This window comes from Pyxicephalus adspersus, chromosome 4, assembly GCF_032062135.1.
Source record: "Pyxicephalus adspersus chromosome 4, UCB_Pads_2.0, whole genome shotgun sequence".
In the NCBI taxonomy this organism is placed as follows: domain Eukaryota; kingdom Metazoa; phylum Chordata; class Amphibia; order Anura; family Pyxicephalidae; genus Pyxicephalus; species Pyxicephalus adspersus.
In genome coordinates this window covers 118,533,311-118,552,885 of record NC_092861.1, presented here as the reverse complement: position 1 = coordinate 118,552,885, position 19,575 = coordinate 118,533,311, and the positions used below count along the sequence as shown (strand labels likewise).

Below are 19,575 nucleotides of genomic sequence, written 5' to 3'. Positions count from 1 at the left end.
CAACAGTACAGGTTCTCTTTCAGAACGCCCAATCTAATCAAAACTGAAATAGAAGCAGGTAAATTCTATTTCTATTCAATTGCTGTAACTACAGGATGGCTAACTAATGACTTTTCTGCCCCCAAAACTCTTGCTACCCTTGGAGGTAAGAGCACTCATTCATTCAGTGGGTAAGTGATTGCTGGTAAAGGGACAGAACTGCAACAAGCTAGCATTTTTGCAGATGCTCCTTATAAATTCAGCTTTAAAACCCAATTACCAGAGTCATGTCAATACTTTGGTGTTCTTTAACCAAGCAAAATTCCAATCAGTAGGCTGAGAGAGTATATAGTAGTTTTATTTAAAGAAATAAGACCCACAAACATAAAGGTGGAGTTAACGTGCAAATCTTTAGTTAGAAATACAGTACTTTGGAATCGCACACACACACACACACAAATGCTAAAACAACAGCATCTTTGCAAAGACAAACACATGATTTACAAAGTCTCACGCCAAGCCCACTCAATGTTCCCTTCACCAAGTTTTGTGGAGAGCAGATACGACGGGCCACATTCCTACGGATGGTCCACCACAATTTTGGAAAGTGTTTGCTTTGTGCCACTATTTTCCAGCTACAAAATTGCTTTTGTTACAGTACTTAAAACTTTTATATGACACTCTAAATGGCCTTTTTCTAATGGCTTATAATATAGCAACATTTACTCTACGCACCATTCTACCTCGGAGGGATACATTATTTCTGTCCATTTAAGGTCACATATCTATTCTGCAAGGGGATAATGCCCTTTGTGAATAAGCCTCATATATCTAAGCTGTCCCCATTGCCACTTATAATCTTTAGACAAGCAGACTTTTTCAAAAAGGTAATGCATAGAGTAGTGATGATGTGCAAAATGCAAGAACCATTAGCAACATATCAGAAATTACTTATATTAGGACTCCAATGTGATTGAGTCACTGAATTCTGCACAACGCCTTTACTCTCTGCAATACTGCAATGAAAATATAGCCCAAATGTATTCATAAGCTAAAACCTGAATAAAACCAAACTATTAGTGCTATTTGATTAAAAAATCATGACACAACAGTACTACATGGAGACAAAGTGAAATGCAGAAGGAGAAGCATCTTACGTGCTTCCTATTTGTTCATACAGGATAAAAAAAGGAAACAATTAAAAAATAAAACCGGGTACAGAATGAGCACAATGACTAGCTATGGTTCATTAATATTCAGTGGATTACAAGTGGTTCAATCCTGTATGACTTAACATGAACATGGTTTGTGTACGCTATGTAAAAATTGCAGAGACTGCCCTTGCTTCCTTGAATAATATATTATGGAAGCACTGCCTATGACTTATGGATGACATTAGCACTGTCTTGCCGCTGTCAGGGCTCTGGCTTAGTACATAGCCAGGCCAAAAATGAACATCAAATCCTAATATTGTGAGCAGCCTAACTGAGTCAGTGACGAATAATACAGTCAGAATGTTTTCCCAATGGCAGGGCTATGCTCTGATAGGAAAAGCAATCACAACTGGTGAACAAACACTAATCCTGAGCCAACCAAACTATCAGCGGAGAACAATGAGCACATGCACCTCCATCTATCTATTCCCTTGGTATGTTGGGTGGAGGGATCTTTACAGCAGAGGGTTCCACCCCCCAGATTTGAGTGGCGTATTCACTTATTGTCCTGTCACTGGAGAACTTGCCAGAGCAAGCAATGTTCTTGATGACTTTCTTGGTCCATTCCCTGAGGTTCTGCAAAGGGGATGTAAGGAGAACATGTTAGAGAAAGAAATATAAAAGTACAAAGACACCAAGGTGTAATGAAATGCTGCTGGCTTACCATATATAATTGGTCCACTTTCGCTTGGCATTTAATGTAGGCTTCATAATCAGCAAACACCTTAAACCTATTAAAGTATAATGCATAAAGTAAAACACACTTTATAAACAACATAAGATTTTTAATAAAATATGGTTACTCTATTGGTAACCCCATTACTTGCTATTTAAAGGTTCCTTCTACACAAAATTGATATTTTAATTTCAGATTTGCATTGATATTGAGGTTTGGGGGATTACAAAATGTTTGTCTTCGGATCCACAGTCTTTTCCAAGGAAGTACAAACATTTAAAGTAATAAAGAGTTAGATTGGAGGGGACCACCCAGCTGATCTGATCCAAACAGGATTCAGATTTGATCATCAAAGAAGTATGCTAACCACCAGAACATTCATAATAAAAGTTATCTAATAATGAATTATTACTTTTGTTAGCAGAGTGAAGATCTGGGATGGCTACAAGTGTACGATATGGTTATATGTATTTATTTACTATAAATGTATATTTATGTAGTGCTAGATTTACTCTGAACAGTTTTATAATCATATTTACAACTCTCTGAATTTGGAATCTTTTGAATCATTAAAGGTAACTACTCACCACATTAATAATACACATGCAGTCAGAAGTTACCACATGAGATCTACTTTGTTTGTTGTTTTTAGGTTTAGATATGCTTATCCTGTTATATAATCACATTAGGCGTGCAGACCCAGCAGCCCTCTCAAAACCCCAATAATTACTCCCAGATTTGTACTTAACACTGAATTATAATTTTTGAGGAGGCTCACTCAAAAATGTTTTATTAATATATACTGTATAATACAAATGCCAATATATACCGGTCTGATATTTAATCTACTTACCTGTCATGATTTATCAACATATTGACAACATCCTTGAAAAGATCTGGTTCTGTAGGAGAAAAGTGTCCATCTCTGATCTGATTGATGACTTCCCGAAGCTCTGGGATTCTATCATAGTATTCTTTTGCATTGTACCTAACCAAGATGAATAAAAAAAAAGAAATTAAATTGTTGGTAAGATACCAAATCTTTTTGTATTTTATTTACATAAATAGGAACTAATACCCACAAATACTACTAGCCAAGGTTCAACTGTGTACTAGAGCTATGGATTAGCTGTCATAACTACATGAAAACAACAGAGAAATTATTTGTCAGAAAAAGACCAAATATACCCAAAATTGAACAAGGCAATTTCTAAAGGGGAAACCTCTCTAACACACATCCCAGATAGAAGTACAAACTGACATGGGTTGCATCATTTTCCTGTTCTATTCAAAACAAAAAAAGTTTTGGGTATAGATACACTTTAACAAAAAAGTTTTTATTCCTTACATTACCCAAATACTTTGCTTCATTTATATAGAAACAAAATGGTTACAATTAAGCACAACAGCTCTTGTACCTGTATATGTATGGGATTATGGACCAGACCAATAAATGGTAAAAAAAAATAGCTAAGAAAAAAAGGGAGTAATAGGTTCAATAGAGTTTATCATAGGTAACTAAGGGCTCTATTAACCTCCCTAGAGCAGGGGTCTGCAACCTTTTGAGTCGGAAGAGTCAAAAATTACAATTTACAAAATTTCAAAGTTTTTAAAGAGCCACAGAATTTTTTCTTGCCAACAATAAATAGTACTCGCATAAATAAAGTTTTTTGATAAAAAAAACTAATCTATTTATTTATAAGAAAAAATATCTATTTATTCATATATAAGTAGTGTTTTTCACAACAAATTAGATAATATATATATGGCATTATTAGATAATTACCTATTATTTAAGTAAAAAATTAAAACAAGTAAACATTTACTTACAACACTAACTTGTACTTCAATAACAAACAATTGAGCAAACAAATTCAATGGGAGCGATGGCTTTGCATGGTTTTAGAAAGTTTGGATAACATTAGATGACATTTCATTTTCCTCAGAATTCTATAATGGTGAAACAGGTACAAACATTTTGATTTTCCATGTATTGTTGCTAAACTGCCCACTTTTGTATTTTATTGTAGAAATATAGATACCTTTAGGCACCGATTCTATCTCTCAGCCTGGCTTTTCACTGCACCCCTCCCCCGTGACACTCGAGAGCTTCCGATGGACTGAAGACAGTGACGACGCGTGTCACGGGGGAGGGGTTCGGTGAAAAGCCAGGCTGAGAGATAGATGGTGGCTGAGAGATAGAATAGCTTCCGACGGACTGAACTAAAGAGCCGCAGCTTCACATCCAAAGAGCCGCAGGTTGCCGACCCCTGCCCCAGAGGGTTAAAAAGCTTTGCTAAAAGTGGTAACCCCGAGTCACACTCGGGGTATGTAAACTTTTGTAAAGTAATAGTAAATAGAGCGCTTACCTGATCCGCCGGCATTCATCGCTGCAGTCTCCTGCTTCTTCCTCCAGCCAGCTTCTGCACACGATGAGTCACCGGGGAGTTCCCGGTGACGTCGGTGCGTGTGTACGTTGCCGGCGGGGCGGGGCAGGAAATCAAAATCCATCTGTATTGCATTCAATACAAAATAACTGTATTGAATGCAATACATTGGATTTATATGTGTAAAAGCAGCACATTGTTTTCAAGAACATTTATTTTACAGTATATATAATAGTATGAGTATAATATGTATTTTTTTTTTTAATTTACTTTTTTATATATATATAGATTTTTTAATTTATTCAATTTATTGTTTTAACATGATTTTGTGTTTCAAACTTTATTATAGTCATACTATTATATTATACTGTAAAATAAATTTTCATGAAAAACAATGTACCACTTTTAGACATATAAAACCGGAAAGAAATTTACCGCTAGGGAGGTTTATTCGCTTTAGATTTGTTCAAAATTTTCGCTTACACAGATAGCATTTCCCACTGTGACAGCTGTGCGCTTTTGTGATTGGCCACTAGAGGGCAGTACACGTCATTATTTTTAATAGGGACTTAAAGGATACACCTAGAGAAATATGACCATCTGTCAGTGACTTTCAGACAAATTGATGGGGAATCTTTTATAAATAGAGCCCTAAAAGATAATATGGGGTAAATAGAAATACATTTTTAAACATTTTTAAAGACAATCCATTCAGCATTCATCAGGCAGTGCTGTAATCGTTCCTAGCATGATCATGTGCATTGTCAAATCTGAAACTACAGGCTAATATTTACATTGCCTTTAACTTGAACTAAAGTTACACATTACAAAATTGTGAGCAGGCAGGGTTTTTATTGCAGAAAAACAAATGCAAAATGCCCTTCTGCAAATAAACATGCTACAAGGTGCACATGCAGATCTCAGTGCACAATGTTGGGATATGCCAGGACTGAATAATCTTCCCCATGTTAAATAGGCAAGCTCTAGCAGTACTCTATACTGTACATTTCAGCTTGCAATAAATGCTTTAAATGTGGCTTGGAAAGTTTTCAAATCTAGTACGTACAAAAAAGCATTTATGTTTTGAAATAAAAGATCACACACAGCTTGTCTAATAACTAGTGTTGGGACATCTCTGGGGTTATATGCTTCCGATAGAAAAGTAAGAATAATTATCTCCAGACTGAGGTAAATAAATTGATGCCACTGAAAAGTTTTTAAAAAGTTTTCATACAAACCCTTTCTTGTCGAGTGCTTCCACATCCTCCACTCTCATGCCAAAGATAAATAGGTTGTCTTCCCCAGCCTCTTCTGCCATTTCTACATTGGCACCATCCATGGTTCCAATAGTCAGAGCTCCGTTCAGCATGAACTTCATGTTTCCAGTGCCAGAAGCCTCAGTGCCTGCTGTGGAGATCTGCTCAGACAAGTCAGCAGCTGGGATCACTGGAAGACAAAACAACAAAACAAAAATCAAAACTCTCTTGCAAAAAATTAAAGAGCTTAATATGCTTGAATATCTCTAACTTCATCTGAAAATCATCAGAAGAAAACATATAGAGGCTTTGCTTTCTTTAATAAATTAACGTTCATCTTGTCCTGTGATCTAAACAGCTTAGCAATGCCCCTGACCTCCAGTTTAGTTGACAGTTTGATTTTAAAATAAAATATTCCCCAGCCCCTTTTCTACGCTTAAACCTTCACATCCAGCTGCCTACCTGCCTGTTCCTTTTTTGGTTTCCAGTGCCATTCACAATATCACTGAAAAATTTGTCCTGTGCTGATGTCACAGTAATTTTCCATGGACTTGATAAAGTCCTAATCAAATAATACATCCTATTCAAGTCACACAAACACTGATGAATATTTTAGCAGCACTGCTTTACACATAGATGTGGTTGGCCACCATCAAAAGATGTATGTTATATACCAGGTGTTTTTTTTTTCCATGGAGCAGGTTAGGACATATTTGTTAAAATGCCCTTCAATACATCCTGGACAAAAACTCTATAGCTATAAAGACAAAATCCATGTAGTTATAGAAAATGGTTAAGGAATACGTATTGTTTAATACATAATGAGAATTGTATTTCTACAATACGTGAGAAAGAATAACGTTTATTCTTATTAAGAATAAGAATTATTCTTATTTTAGGATTTATTAATAAAGCAACAAGAAGAATAATTTCTATTTCCCCAAAGACCATTAGCAAAGAACCTGTAATAAACAGACAACTAACCTTTCTCAGCCAGAGATACACGATAGTTCTCCAGGTATATAACCTTAAGTCTGTCACCAACTACAGGATCATTGTTGATGATATTTGCCACAGAGGTGATTAACTTGATGATCATTTTTGCCATATGATAGCCAGGAGCTGCCTGCAAAACATTATAAAGGTATTATTAACAACTCACATGTTACTAATTATATTAACAGCCAGAAAAATAAAATGATGACAATAACATGTTTGCAAAAAAACTCCCAAAAAATAAAATTATGTATTGTAAGCAACCAATCACATGGATGAATTGAGAACAAAGAACCCGATTGGATGCCCTAGGGCAGGGGTCAGCCAGATAAGGCCTGGCCGGTAGTTTGTTCTGGCCTAATGCCGGCCGGTAACCTGCAGCGGAGCCAAATGGCAACAAACTACTGGAGCTCCGGAGCCGCATGTGGCTCTTGAGCCTCCGTGTGGTGGCTCCCTTCCCTATTTACCCCAGCCGGTGTTAGCACTTCCGTCGCCGGGGTAAATAGGGAACATTCCCTCCCCTCCATATGCATTGCGGAGGAGGAGAATTTCCCTTCAGGGGGCATTCCTGGTGGGGTGGAGCCATTAGGGCGGGACTCGGGAGAGAGTCCGGCCTAGTGTGCTCCTGCCCACCGCTGAAATGGCCTAGTGGTCAAAAAAGATTGTTGACCTCTGCCCTAGGGTTACGGCTTGGTGTTGTACTTTGAATTAATCTTGGTAAATCAGCTCTTAATTGTGTCAGTTTATAAGCTGCATACTGTACCTTTCCTCCAATCATGACGGTTCTTGGCACAAATGTTTTGGATGGATCTTTCTTGATTCCTGAAAAATAAATATTGTGTACATAAGAGTTTTGCTCTTCACCTCCAAAATAAATACCATCACATCAACACATCGCTCGCTGCCAGCTCCTGGCTCAGCAGATTACAGTCAACATCAGGCTGGCTGAACATGTTTTTACTGGATCTAATGCAAGAATATGTCATCTATTTTCACGTACTTTGACACATTTGTGATAATATAATTAAATGTAACCGTAGGATCATTTAGGGAACTTATGTATTATTGAAGAAAATATATTGTTTTTTACAATAGAAGATGCTTGTGGAAAAGCTTGTTAAGGTTTGTAAAATAAAATATTATTCAAAAACTATGGTGGACATGTGGAATTTTACATTAAAATCTTATCTATTTTGGAAAGAAAATCTTATGCCTTGTAGGGGATAGAGGTGTGTGTGTGATATATATATATATATATATATATATATATTATTTTTTTTTTTTTTACACATAAGCATTTTTGTGCACATAACTCATGTACATGTTCACTATAACCCCCCTGACTTGATACTTACGATTGTACAAAGTGATAATATGTAAACAGTTTAGGAGCTGCCTCTTGTATTCATGGATTCTCTTCACTTGTACATCAAACAAAGAGGAGGGATTAATTTTAATCTTGTATTCATTCTCCAAATAAGCAGAAAATTTCAACTTGTTCTCCTAAACAAAACAAAAAAGTGTTTATATTAAAATCATAACAACCTATAATAAATACATATGTCTTTTAGATTCAAGACCACCAAATAAATCACACATTGCACTTGTCTACTTGGTTAATTAAGGCTCTAATTTACCTGCTTGACTTTAGCAATATCATGTACAAAGCTCTCATCGTCCACAAAATCCAACAGTTTCCTCAGCTGGCTCAAGTCAGTAACAAAATCATCACCAATTTTCTGCAAAGAGAAAGAAATCATTTAGGTTTTGATGAATGAAGAATAGTCCGCAAACTACAAACAGATTCAGACACTTTCCAACAACAGGCATGAATAAATATTACTATTAAAATCATTTGCAAATTGCCTTGCATAAAGAACTAGTGATTTCCGGGCAATGTCATGTTTATGGAGCAGAAGACATGTGAATGCCTCAGTCAATGCTTTCTTTATTTAACAGGTTTTACTGTATTTAGAAGACCCAAAATTCCAAGACAGACAAGAACAAAATCAAAAATTATGACAGGGCCCACCAGGCTTCCTATATATTAAAATGATCACTTTTGGCTAAAATGATCTTCTAAAGCAGTGTTTCTCTAGCCCTATGGTTCCTGCAGTGTTTACTGAGAGTTTCCAGAGCAAAGAGCAGTTTGTGCTTCTAAGGTCAGTTTAAGTGACACCAATGATGTTTTTGGCTATCTGTAAGGGTTAAATTCTTTAACATTTGGCAATATAGGAAACATTCTTCCCACTAAACACCGTGCAAATAAACTTTTAGCTGTGGGTTACTTGAGGACCTGAAAGTTTCAAGGGTTCCCCCCATGTTAAAAAGTTGATACTCAAACACTGTGTTAATACACTCAGTATTGGTTTAATTAAACACCATAATTTATAGACTGTCAATGGCTGCAAATATTTAGGATTTTCAATGTTAAAATCATTGCTTATTACTAACAAATCTATTCTGTTTTATAAGACATTAAATTCTAATACTAAATTGCTGTACAAGTAATTTGTACATGTATACTTTCATACTGTTTCCAGGTCAGCAATTTTGTACACTTTTGGAATTTGATTGTAATAAAAGGGCAAATGGGCCATACCGCACCTACTTTAAGGCTTATTTTAGTTTAAACTAATCCTAGCTCCACTAGGAGAAGAAGGTGAAATGTTCTTTTACCTCGGCGATAATATCGGCCAGGCCTGGATTGCACAGCATTAACCACCTCCTTGGAGTAATACCATTTGTTTTGTTCTGGAATTTCTGTGGTTCCACATCATAGAAGTCCTTAAAGCTGAAATATAAAAATAATAATAAAATATAGATATATAAGAATTAGGTGCTGATATACTGAACAGGAAAATAGAAATTAACTCTAAACAATTTCCACAGGATAAAACAGATACTGATCACCAGGGAGCAACTTTTCTGTAGGACAATCTAAATGTTGTCTTTTTAGGCTTTGCCTTTAATATTCCTAAACTTCAACCAAATACATTCAACTCCAAGCCCACCCTGGAATATGGTTGGTACGGATACATAATTATGAAGATTCAGTCTCCAGCACTTTATGAGTTGGCAACATCATGTGGCACAAAGATGATATAGTGTGGGAAAAAAGGAACTGTTCTGTAAGGCTTTTGCAGATGGTTACCGCTCTTGGGTGTGCAGTGTTTGATAATAGGTGCCCAGAGGTAGTAAGTGCCGCAGTAAAATACCCACCCTTATAACAAAAACAACTTTTACTGTGCTGCATTGTATTTGTAATCGGAATCTTGAGAAAATAAATAACCTAAACATTCTAAATGCCAAAAATGGGATATTTAGCTAAATACTCACACTGAATTCTTCACAATCTCAGAGTGAATCCTTGCCACACCATTGACAGCATGAGCGCCAATCACACACAGGTGAGCCATGTTTATTCTCTTACAATCTCCTTCTTCAATGACCGACATCCTTCTGAGCCGATCCACATCACCAGGAAACATTGCTGCCACTTCCTGAAAATTATGGATAAGAATAGTCAGCTAAATATTCAGGCCTGGAATTGTATGACAAAGATATGCTGACCCAGCTCACTTTAAGTATATGCAGAGAAAGGCAAAAATCCATAAAACCCCCACTAGGGGTACTGTACAGCAATTTTCTTGTAAGACTCCCAATTCATTTACAGTGAAACCCCAGTTATCCGGAACTCAGATACCGTAAAATTCAGATAACCTGCACCCGACAGCTCCGCTTTCTTGATTACTCCTGCAGCCCTAGCAGAGCTGTGGCATGTGTTCTGCTTTCAAGAACACATATCACAGCTCCGCTAGGGCTGCAAAAGCAATCAAGAAAGCAGAGCTGTCGAAGAGCAGAGCAGAGCTCCGCTGATTGATCTGCTCTGTGATTGGCTGAGAAAAGGGAAAACCCTGATGACAGCTCAAGCATCAACAGGGTTTCCCTTTTCTCAGCCATTCAGCACTGGAGGTGAATAGGGACAAGTCTCCTCATTCAAGTCATGTGCCGAATGGCTGAGTAACCTCAGTTAACTGGAAACTACACTTATCTGGAAACAGACGTTACCCATGGGTGCCAGATAACTGATGTTCTACTGTATTAATATAGGGCCTACTCTGTGAAAAACTATATTCAATAGCTATGTGCACAAAATGTATCAGCAGAAACAGAAAATTTAATGCAGCTTGGATCACCCAGCTTCCATGAAGAAAGTGTATTCTCTCTAGCCTCAGAGAGCTTTTTTAAATCAGGTCCATTGTGGATGGAAGTAATACTGTAATCTGCTGTAATGAGTTACATTGGTCTTCATCTTCCTGGATATATTTTGACATGTTTATGTCACTTAATAACTAAAATTTAGTATCTTATAGGGTAATGTGACTTGTGCCTAATCAGAACCCTAAAAAGTCTTCCTCTTGCTTTGATTTCTTCCTGAAAATCACAGTGCACGTTATGTGCCTTGAGCCTCATTGATGAATACCTGCAGTATGAGCACTGCTGCCTCTAAATGTTAATCTAACAATATTCTTAGTAATTGTTTTCCTAGCTTTCCTCTCAACAAACACAGTGCAGAACATGACATGGTAAATCAGTAATAGGGATGGAATCAGGAAAATGATCTGCTGTAGAAAGCACACAGGAAATACAGGGGACTGGTCCTTTACTTTCTGCTTGCTTTTATTGGGCACAGCTTTCAAAGTATCAGTCCTTGTTAAGAAATAAGCAATCCTACATGGCCATCAATGTATAAATCAAAATCTAATAGAAACAATCAAAGAAAAGGACAGGTATTCTTGTTTCTCTGGCATATGTCAGAGAATCATATCTTCAAGGGTTACCATTATAAAAAAGTAAATGAAAAAAAATCATATTGTCTGCTATGGGGGACCATGTCATTTTATAAAATGCCAGAAAATGATAAACAAAGAACCAAGCACATGTGTAAATCAATATCAAAACCATTGACTCGTTTCCCTTCATTTTCTGGATATACTGTTTGAAAAAGAGAAAGCCCTAGACCTGTAGGCCCATTTTTTACTGCTTAATAGTAAAAACAAAAAGAAACACAGCATTTCCCATATCTCCATGGGATCCATAATTGTATTACTATGTTATAAATGAAGAACAAATGTCCGCTCTTACATCCAAGTGTTTCTGATTAATTTCATAGATGATCTCCAGGTGCCGAGGCAGCATTTTCTCAAACATATGAACTGGCCAACGTTCTAGAGCTTCAGGCAGAACTGTATGATTGGTGTATGCACAGGTCTTCTTTGTAATCTCCCAGGCCTGGGGAAAGAACACAGATCATAATCATAGTAAATAAACTAGAAGGGAAAGTGATCCTGTACAGGATCCTCTGTCATATTGTATGGCACCACGTGGCATACTGGTAAATATATCATTTGTTTTATAATAGGATCTGTCTGAGTGCCTTTGCAAGAGAGATAAAAGCTGGAGAGTTAGTTCTTTATAAAATTATAGATATTTATTATTATTATTATTATTATTTTATTGTCAATAATAATAATAATAAACAGCATTTATATAGTGCCAACAAATTATGCAGCGCTGTACATTAAACAGCTTTACAATATCTAAACATTGAAATCACTGTAGGCCAATATTATATAGCATTGTTTATATGTAATAATTAATGTACACAGGCAGCCACATTTAATATTCATGGCTCCTTATTTCTTACACAATGCTTGCGCTTGTTACTGCTCATACTCAAAATTCTAAAAATCAACAATTGTAAAGAAGAGAGGTAAAGTGATCACTCCCTCTAGGGGCTAACCTACAAATCTCTATAGTTAATACAATAACACAAATATGGAAGAACATGCCAGTAAAAAAGTGCATAGAAAAACATTACCTAAAGGTGAACAGTGCAAAAACTTAGACTAAAAACACAGTGAACCCTGTGAAGAATACCAATACAACCAAAGGGCAGCCATGCAAACAGGTAGTGTCCCAAATCATGCCCAAACTGTAAAACGGTAAAGCTATTTATCAAATTTTGTGTTGCTCAGTCATTCAGTTTACAACCTTTGCCTATATTTCTACGCCTTTACAGTTAAAGCAGACTCATAATAGTTAATGGACAGAATGATAAATCCCTTAGTAAAAGTATGTTTATTTCAACTATATAATCACCTGTGTACCCTGGTTTAGTTTTAATGATTATCCAAGTTATTAGTTCTTACCTTTTCCCACTCCATTTTCTCCAAATCTACAAGGATCCTCATTAGCTCAGGAATGGCAAGTGCAGGATGGGTATCATTTAGCTGAATAGCAACCTGTAAAAGTACAAACAATGTTAACGTTAGAAAGGAAGCAGCAGTAGGAACTGCTAGGAACTGAGTCAAAATACTCATTTTTTTACTCTTAACTTGAAATGACTTATTTTACCAGAATGAGATTCTTTAAAAATGTTAGTTACCTGGTTGTTATACAGCTATACTGCCTTCTATGTCCCTGCCCATGAGTAACTATGCAAATAACATCATCTGACTTTCTGGGTATCTGTCCTGGTTCAGATGATCAGTTGTAAAAGTTGGAAATTGTATCTCAAAATCACATACAGTGGTTAGTTTAGTGTTAATTTTCTTTATTACTCAACATTTCACAAATATTTGGCTGTGGAGCATTTATGTCTGTGTATTGTGAGTACAAAATGCAGTTCAGTAGAACAATGGTCCTTTCTGTCACTAAGTTCTAATTAAATAGATTGTTTCCAAACTTTTTAGAGAACATCTAAAGTATAGTAGTCCATTGCCCTAAAGGATCTCTGATGCCCCTACCACAGACATACACAGTATAGTAGTATGATGCAGACTTACTTTATCTGGGAAAGTGTCAAAGCATGTTCTCACTGGATCCCGGCATCCAAACTTGGAAGACTTGAATCGCCTGATGATATCTTGGAGAGTAGCAGCTACCACAAAGTACTCTTGCTTCAATCGCAACTCCTTGCCTTCAAAGAACTATGGAGACACATTAAAAAAAAGTTCAAAGTGTCATTTTGTATGGGCTTTAGTTATGCTGAATTTCAAGGATTCCTAATAAAATTGGACCTCATGGTCATGTTAGAGTTTATTTGTATCACATTTAAAAATTACTTACGTTATCATTGGGGTAGAGAACTCGGGAGATATTTTCAGCCAGATTTCTGTCTAACACAGCCTCGATGTAATCACCAACATTAACTGTAAAAAAGAAAAAAGCTTTCAATAAGCAAAAGGATCCCATTTATTTACCAAGCATGCTTTCATATCTACTTCATTCCCCAAAAGTGCATGTAAAGCCCATCTCCAAACTATTTTTTTCACTTTCTGGAAATGTTTTTGTTTGTATTTTATTTTATCCCACTCATCATAATTCCAGCATATCATGAGACAAGCCAAAAAAAAAAAAAAAAAACGAAAACAAACAAATATTAAAAAAATATTATACAAATTAAAAAGCATATCATACTGTTGAGCGGTACTCAGGGGGCGGAAACAAGAAGCCCAGTGTTGGTCTTCAACTGTGCAATAAAAGTAAAGGAAAACTAGTTCTGGTTATCATAGTAACCAATCAGGCTTCATCTTTCAGAGGAATCTAATTACTATAGACAGGAGAGATTAGGACTGATTAATAATTAAAGATAAAATAAGTGGAACAGTAGTACCTCTAGGCTCAAATATTTCACAAAACACCTGTTTACTGTGCACCAAAAAACATTTATAGAATAAAGAATATACACTGTATGATTTAATAATAATGATAAAACAAACATAGAATTGGGATTGTAATAATAAAATTTGTGTCTTTATTCCAGAGTCAATAACTTCTTAGCTTGAGTTATTTTATGTAGAATATATAAAGCAGAAACAGAATCCTTTATACGAAGCATATATCATTGTTTTTATTATAGTGCATGCATGTAGCATTCACCTAAAGTAATATAATGTCAGCTGGATATACACCAGACTGCAGCTGCTATCGCCAACTGAACTTTCACCCTGTTAATGTATACTGTAGTTGTTTTTGCTGAGCTGAACACATATCTGCACAAAGATCAGATAAAAACGAAAATATTCCTAGTGGCAATAAAGCTTCAAACCACAGGTTCTGCAAATGGTGAAAATTGTAGCTGCCATAATTAATTTAGCTTTTGCTGGTAGTGGAGAAGAGTGCTTGTTAGTTATATATTAGTCAATCTGATGGTTATAAATACAATTGTTAATTTTGGCACAACATCAAAATTAAATTACAAGATATTTTGAGTTGTTTTTATTACAGTATACATCTCAAGGTCATTTTTTTTTTAAATAAATTCTACATTTAGCAAGCTTGTTCTTCCCTATTTTGTTATTATTTAAAAAGAAGATTTGGAAGTTAGCAACTTCTTGGGAAATTTCCCATCACTTTCTGTTCTAAAGACACAAAAAGTATCGCTAACACTAAAGATACAAATATCTCTTCCCTTAAGTCTTCCTCTGAGAACAACTCAAAAACGGCTATTTATAAAGCAGTGAATCTGACATTCACTAAAACATGGCCACGCATATGTCTAAATACATTTTATGCATCTTGCTTTTGGAATGACATATAGGTATAGGAAAATGAGGTTAATGTACAGTCAGCACCCTACAACATTATCGTATATCTACTAATATTCATTCTAATGTATCTATCCTTATACGTTATGAAATAAATACACTTTTAAGTACAGAAGCAATCCCTTATGTGTGTAGTCATTTGTTGTCATTCTGTTGTGTATTTACACTTAAAATGTTATTTAACTAAATATTGGCAACTATATAAATGCCTATAACTACAAGGGTCTAAAACATGCAGGGATAACATGATATAATGAGCTGCCACTCATGGGACTCAACTCATGACCTTTCCCATGCCTTAAATAATGAATTTGTTTTATAGTATATTCCAAAGCACAGCCACTGATGTCCTTGTCAGATCTCAACCTTAAATAGTAATGGTCTGGAACTGACTTGTTTGCCTTTTATAGTTGCCAAGAATTCTAGAGATAATCATAAGAGCAGCTCACTGTCATAATCCCTACAATGTTCTCTATCTCCTGTTCTAGTAAAATGTGCTGACAGAAGCCTTTGTCTATCTGGTTGTTTTGAGCCAGCTGTAGTGAATGGGTAGAGACCGCAGAGGGAGCAGGACTGAAATAGAAAGCTGTTGATTGTATCATTCACTACCTAGCTCGATATGAATGTGCACATTCATTTCATAATCTGTTACAATACAACATATGTCCTATAAATTTTATTATGTGTGATAGGCCATTATAGAGTATCTCTAAGTGAAATCTTTCTTGTTTTTTGTTTTTTTTGTTTTTGGAAAGATTGTGAAAGACTCAGACTTAGGCTACGTACACACATCAGATGATTCTCGTCCGATAATATCCTGGCGGATCCATGGACGACAAACAGTTGTAATGGAAGTGCAGGATGCTGCTCCGTTGTTCTCCCCCCTGCCCTCTCCATAGAGCAGAACGGTGCTGTATATTATTGGAAAGGGTCTTTCATGATCCTTTTCAATGACGATTATTGAACGTGTGTATGTAGACCTAAGCTGCATACACACATGCAATAATTGTCGTTGGAAAGGATCTTTCACAATCCTTTCCAACTACTAAGGGCTGCACGATGCATGAACGAGCGATGTACATACAGCACAGTTCTGCTCTATGGAGAAGGAAGGGGGAGAATGACGATCGTTCGTCGTCCACCGTCTGTTAATAAGCCAGGACGGTCGTTTGGAGGATGGGCGCTGTACACACACCAGATTCTTGCCCGATATCGGCCATGAGTCGATTATCGGACGAAAAGCATTGGACATGTGTATGCAGCCTTAGAAAGAGGGAGAAGGGTAAAGTCAAACATTTTAGTATTGGCCCCCAGAACGAGGTTAGGGGAACTTGAACACCTATTTCTGTGAATTCTCCTCTCTTTGGGAGATTTCTTCTATCGTCCTGTAGTGTATAAAGTGTAGAGTATATAAAGGTGAAAAAAAACCTGGAAGGGATTTCAATGGGTCAGAGTAAGGTCAGGTACTTAACATAATAACTATCAAAGATCTACCTCCTATAAAAAATATTACAGAGTGTTTACAGGCATCAATGTCCACTCTATCACCCATACTACCGTGTTTCCCCGATGATAAGGCATCCCCATCAAATAAGCCACCCCCTGGGATTTCAAAAAATAGGGAAAACAGGGTACTTACTCTGGCTATGCAGTGGGTGCTACCATATAAAATCAAAGCAGTACTTGGCGGTGTCTAATGAAGCACATGACAAATGCATGAAATTAGGCCACCAGGGTTCTGGTATCAATATCTCCGAGCGAGCCAGGCAATATGACTGCAATCTAAGATGGTAATGTTAGCAGTGACAAGGAGAGCCAGTAAGGGAGGGGATAAATGGGAAAGGAGAAAATGAGTCTATTTATAAGTAACACTAAAGGATCAGTAATCAGTGTGATTTTTTTTAAATATTTATCTTTTACCTACAAACATAGTTAAGACTTGTTTGTTGCCAAAACTTTGGATAGATCAGAAAACGGTTTGCAACATTGCCTGTCCCCACTGGAAGGTACCTCTCCTCTATTTGACCTAATTGCCACCATCATTGGGACAGAGAATAATGTGGCATCTAAAATTCTAGGGTTTCATTGATGTGACTCCTCCTCATTGATGTGACTCCTCTAAACTGCAGTGTCATTAGTTGATATGGATTCAAATACCTTGAAGTGTGTCTGAATACGATCAAATAACAGTGTGATTTATTTGTGCTGAGCGTACAATCTGTTATTATGTGCAAATTATTTACTTGGGAAGGCAAAGAAGTCTGACATCACATTCCAGGATCCTTTCCAGTATAAATGTTAACCCCACCATAAACAATTAGAAAGTGGCAGCAGAGTAGCACGTTCTCCATGTCAGCCATCAATGGCACTATTATGACTGTTTGTTATTTTTGGACAGCTTTCATCTTACAAAAAATGCTATGTAAGCTTTACACATATACAGATGAGATGATTTTATTTTGGCTGATAAGCCTTGAACAAAGCTGTACTTTGCAAGATCTGAAGGATGGATATTGTTGGGCCCCCAGCATGTTCACGTTCATAAATGTGCTAGCTGAACAGTTTGATGTAAAACAGAACACAACAGCAAACTATAATAATGGAAGATCAGAAGTATTGTTATCAGCTACAATTGTATCAATTGTTCTCAGCAACACCTCCAGTTTTCATTTACCCATTTGTCATTGTTCTCTACTAAGGAGAAGAAATACAAGCTGCCAAACAACAAAAACTGAATGTGAAATAGGCTGTTCAGAAGTGTTGCTCATCTGGAAGAAACCTAAAAGCAACTAAAACCAGAAGTCACAGCTGTATATATCTAAAAATATGGTATGCCTGGAGGCTGGAATAAACACCATATATGTAAAGAACTAGAATATTAACAAAAACTGTTAGGATAACTATACCCATACCAGGTAATTCAATGTAATATAAGTGCAGACCTCCCATGGATGTGGGGTAATCCAATTTTACAGCATATTTTCAAAAGAAACATTTAGGATGTCACTGCTTCTTTCTAATGTTAGCTACTTGCTCTTTGTACTGACCTACTAGCTAGAATGCTTATTGGCCCCAGACAACTCATGACTTTTTTGATCTGTATACTTTTCATGGCTTTGTGATTTCATATATTGGACAGCCAGGTAGCAAGCGTTTGCAGAAGGAGGTCAGTACCTGCCTTACTTTATTGACAGGGTTACTTTAATGATTGTATACCTAATACTAAATTAATGAGGGGGTTACTTTAATAATTGTTTATCTAATACTAATGGTTTTCACCCAGTCTTTAAATCTGAAGAATTCTAATTCTACCCCCAGCAAAAAATGTAATTAGTGTATTCTTATGTGTGATACAAAATGTATTTGATGTACCATGCACTTTAGTGTTCAGTATAATTTACTATGACAATGTACAATGTAATTGAAATGTTAATTGTGTTACAAAAAGTGGTTTCAATTCAATATTTACCTTATCACCCCAATAACAGATGCAAAAAGGTTTTGCAGTAATGAAAGATTTCAAATCAAAAAGACCATGATCAACCACTAACAATAAAACAGTGGATTGAATGTAGTAATCTTGCAAGAACAGCTGCAGTTATCCAAGCACAACTGTAATGATATCCTATACTATAGCACTTTTTGTATTACAGCTCACTTGGAAGGATTCTATTAGTTCTTTAAAAATTCTGCAACTAATCAAGGAAAAGTAGAAGATGGAACCAAATAAAATATATTCAGCAGTCTTACATTCTTGCAGGTCGAACTCATTTGGTGCCTTTGCTGACCAAAGCCTCATGGTGTTCACAGTGTTGTTTTTATACCCAGGAACTGGAGTGTCATAAGGCATTGCAAGCACTATCTGCAGAGGAACAGAAGATAAGACAATTATTAGAACAATTCTTCAAGTCTACTATGTAAATCTTTACAACCCATACAAGCAATATGACATACAAATGTAGCATCTTATATATTGCAAATGTTACTAATAAATTAAAGAGAAACATGAGTTCAAGCCACTATAATTTGTAATACACAATTACCATAATGGATTTAAATTACCTGGATGTATTTATGTAAGGTATACCCTAGGGAAGCAAATGGAACAATTGCAGCCAGTAGCCAGAAATGAAGACTAATTCTAAACTTCAGTTTCAACCAACATTCTAAGATAGAGGTATACTAATAATGTAACTGAGGATGCCAGTAAAAATCTGAAATAACGCTCAGGCCAATAAACTAGAACAATGCCCTCCCAACCAATATTTGCTGCAAATCTATATTGTATGTCAATCCGCACCTACACTTTTCTCTTGCAAAGTCTCACAAATACCTGTTGCTTGTGCCAGTAAAGTCCACAAAGCAGCTGTGATGGTGAGGTTACAATGCTGCACTGCTACTGAATTTAAAGCAGAGTTGCCACTCTCACATGGGCTGTGCCTGCTTGTAATA

The 19,575-nt window shown here is 36.3% G+C and overlaps 1 protein-coding gene across 1 annotated transcript in view; it reads right to left on the bottom strand.

Annotated features, from left to right (window-relative positions):
• Positions 1-321: 321 nt before the first annotated feature.
• Positions 322-19,575, bottom strand: part of PYGB (glycogen phosphorylase B) — a gene marked incomplete in the record, with an annotated part of 43,471 nt that continues 24,217 nt past the window's right edge. The window contains 15 exon segments of the mRNA XM_072409436.1: positions 322-1,769; positions 1,858-1,924; positions 2,723-2,857; positions 5,495-5,702; positions 6,497-6,638; positions 7,272-7,330; positions 7,864-8,011; positions 8,146-8,247; positions 9,188-9,302; positions 9,848-10,011; positions 11,657-11,803; positions 12,724-12,816; positions 13,360-13,503; positions 13,643-13,725; positions 18,874-18,985. Of these exon segments, the coding sequence (XP_072265537.1) occupies positions 1,617-1,769; positions 1,858-1,924; positions 2,723-2,857; positions 5,495-5,702; positions 6,497-6,638; positions 7,272-7,330; positions 7,864-8,011; positions 8,146-8,247; positions 9,188-9,302; positions 9,848-10,011; positions 11,657-11,803; positions 12,724-12,816; positions 13,360-13,503; positions 13,643-13,725; positions 18,874-18,985 (1,872 nt within the window).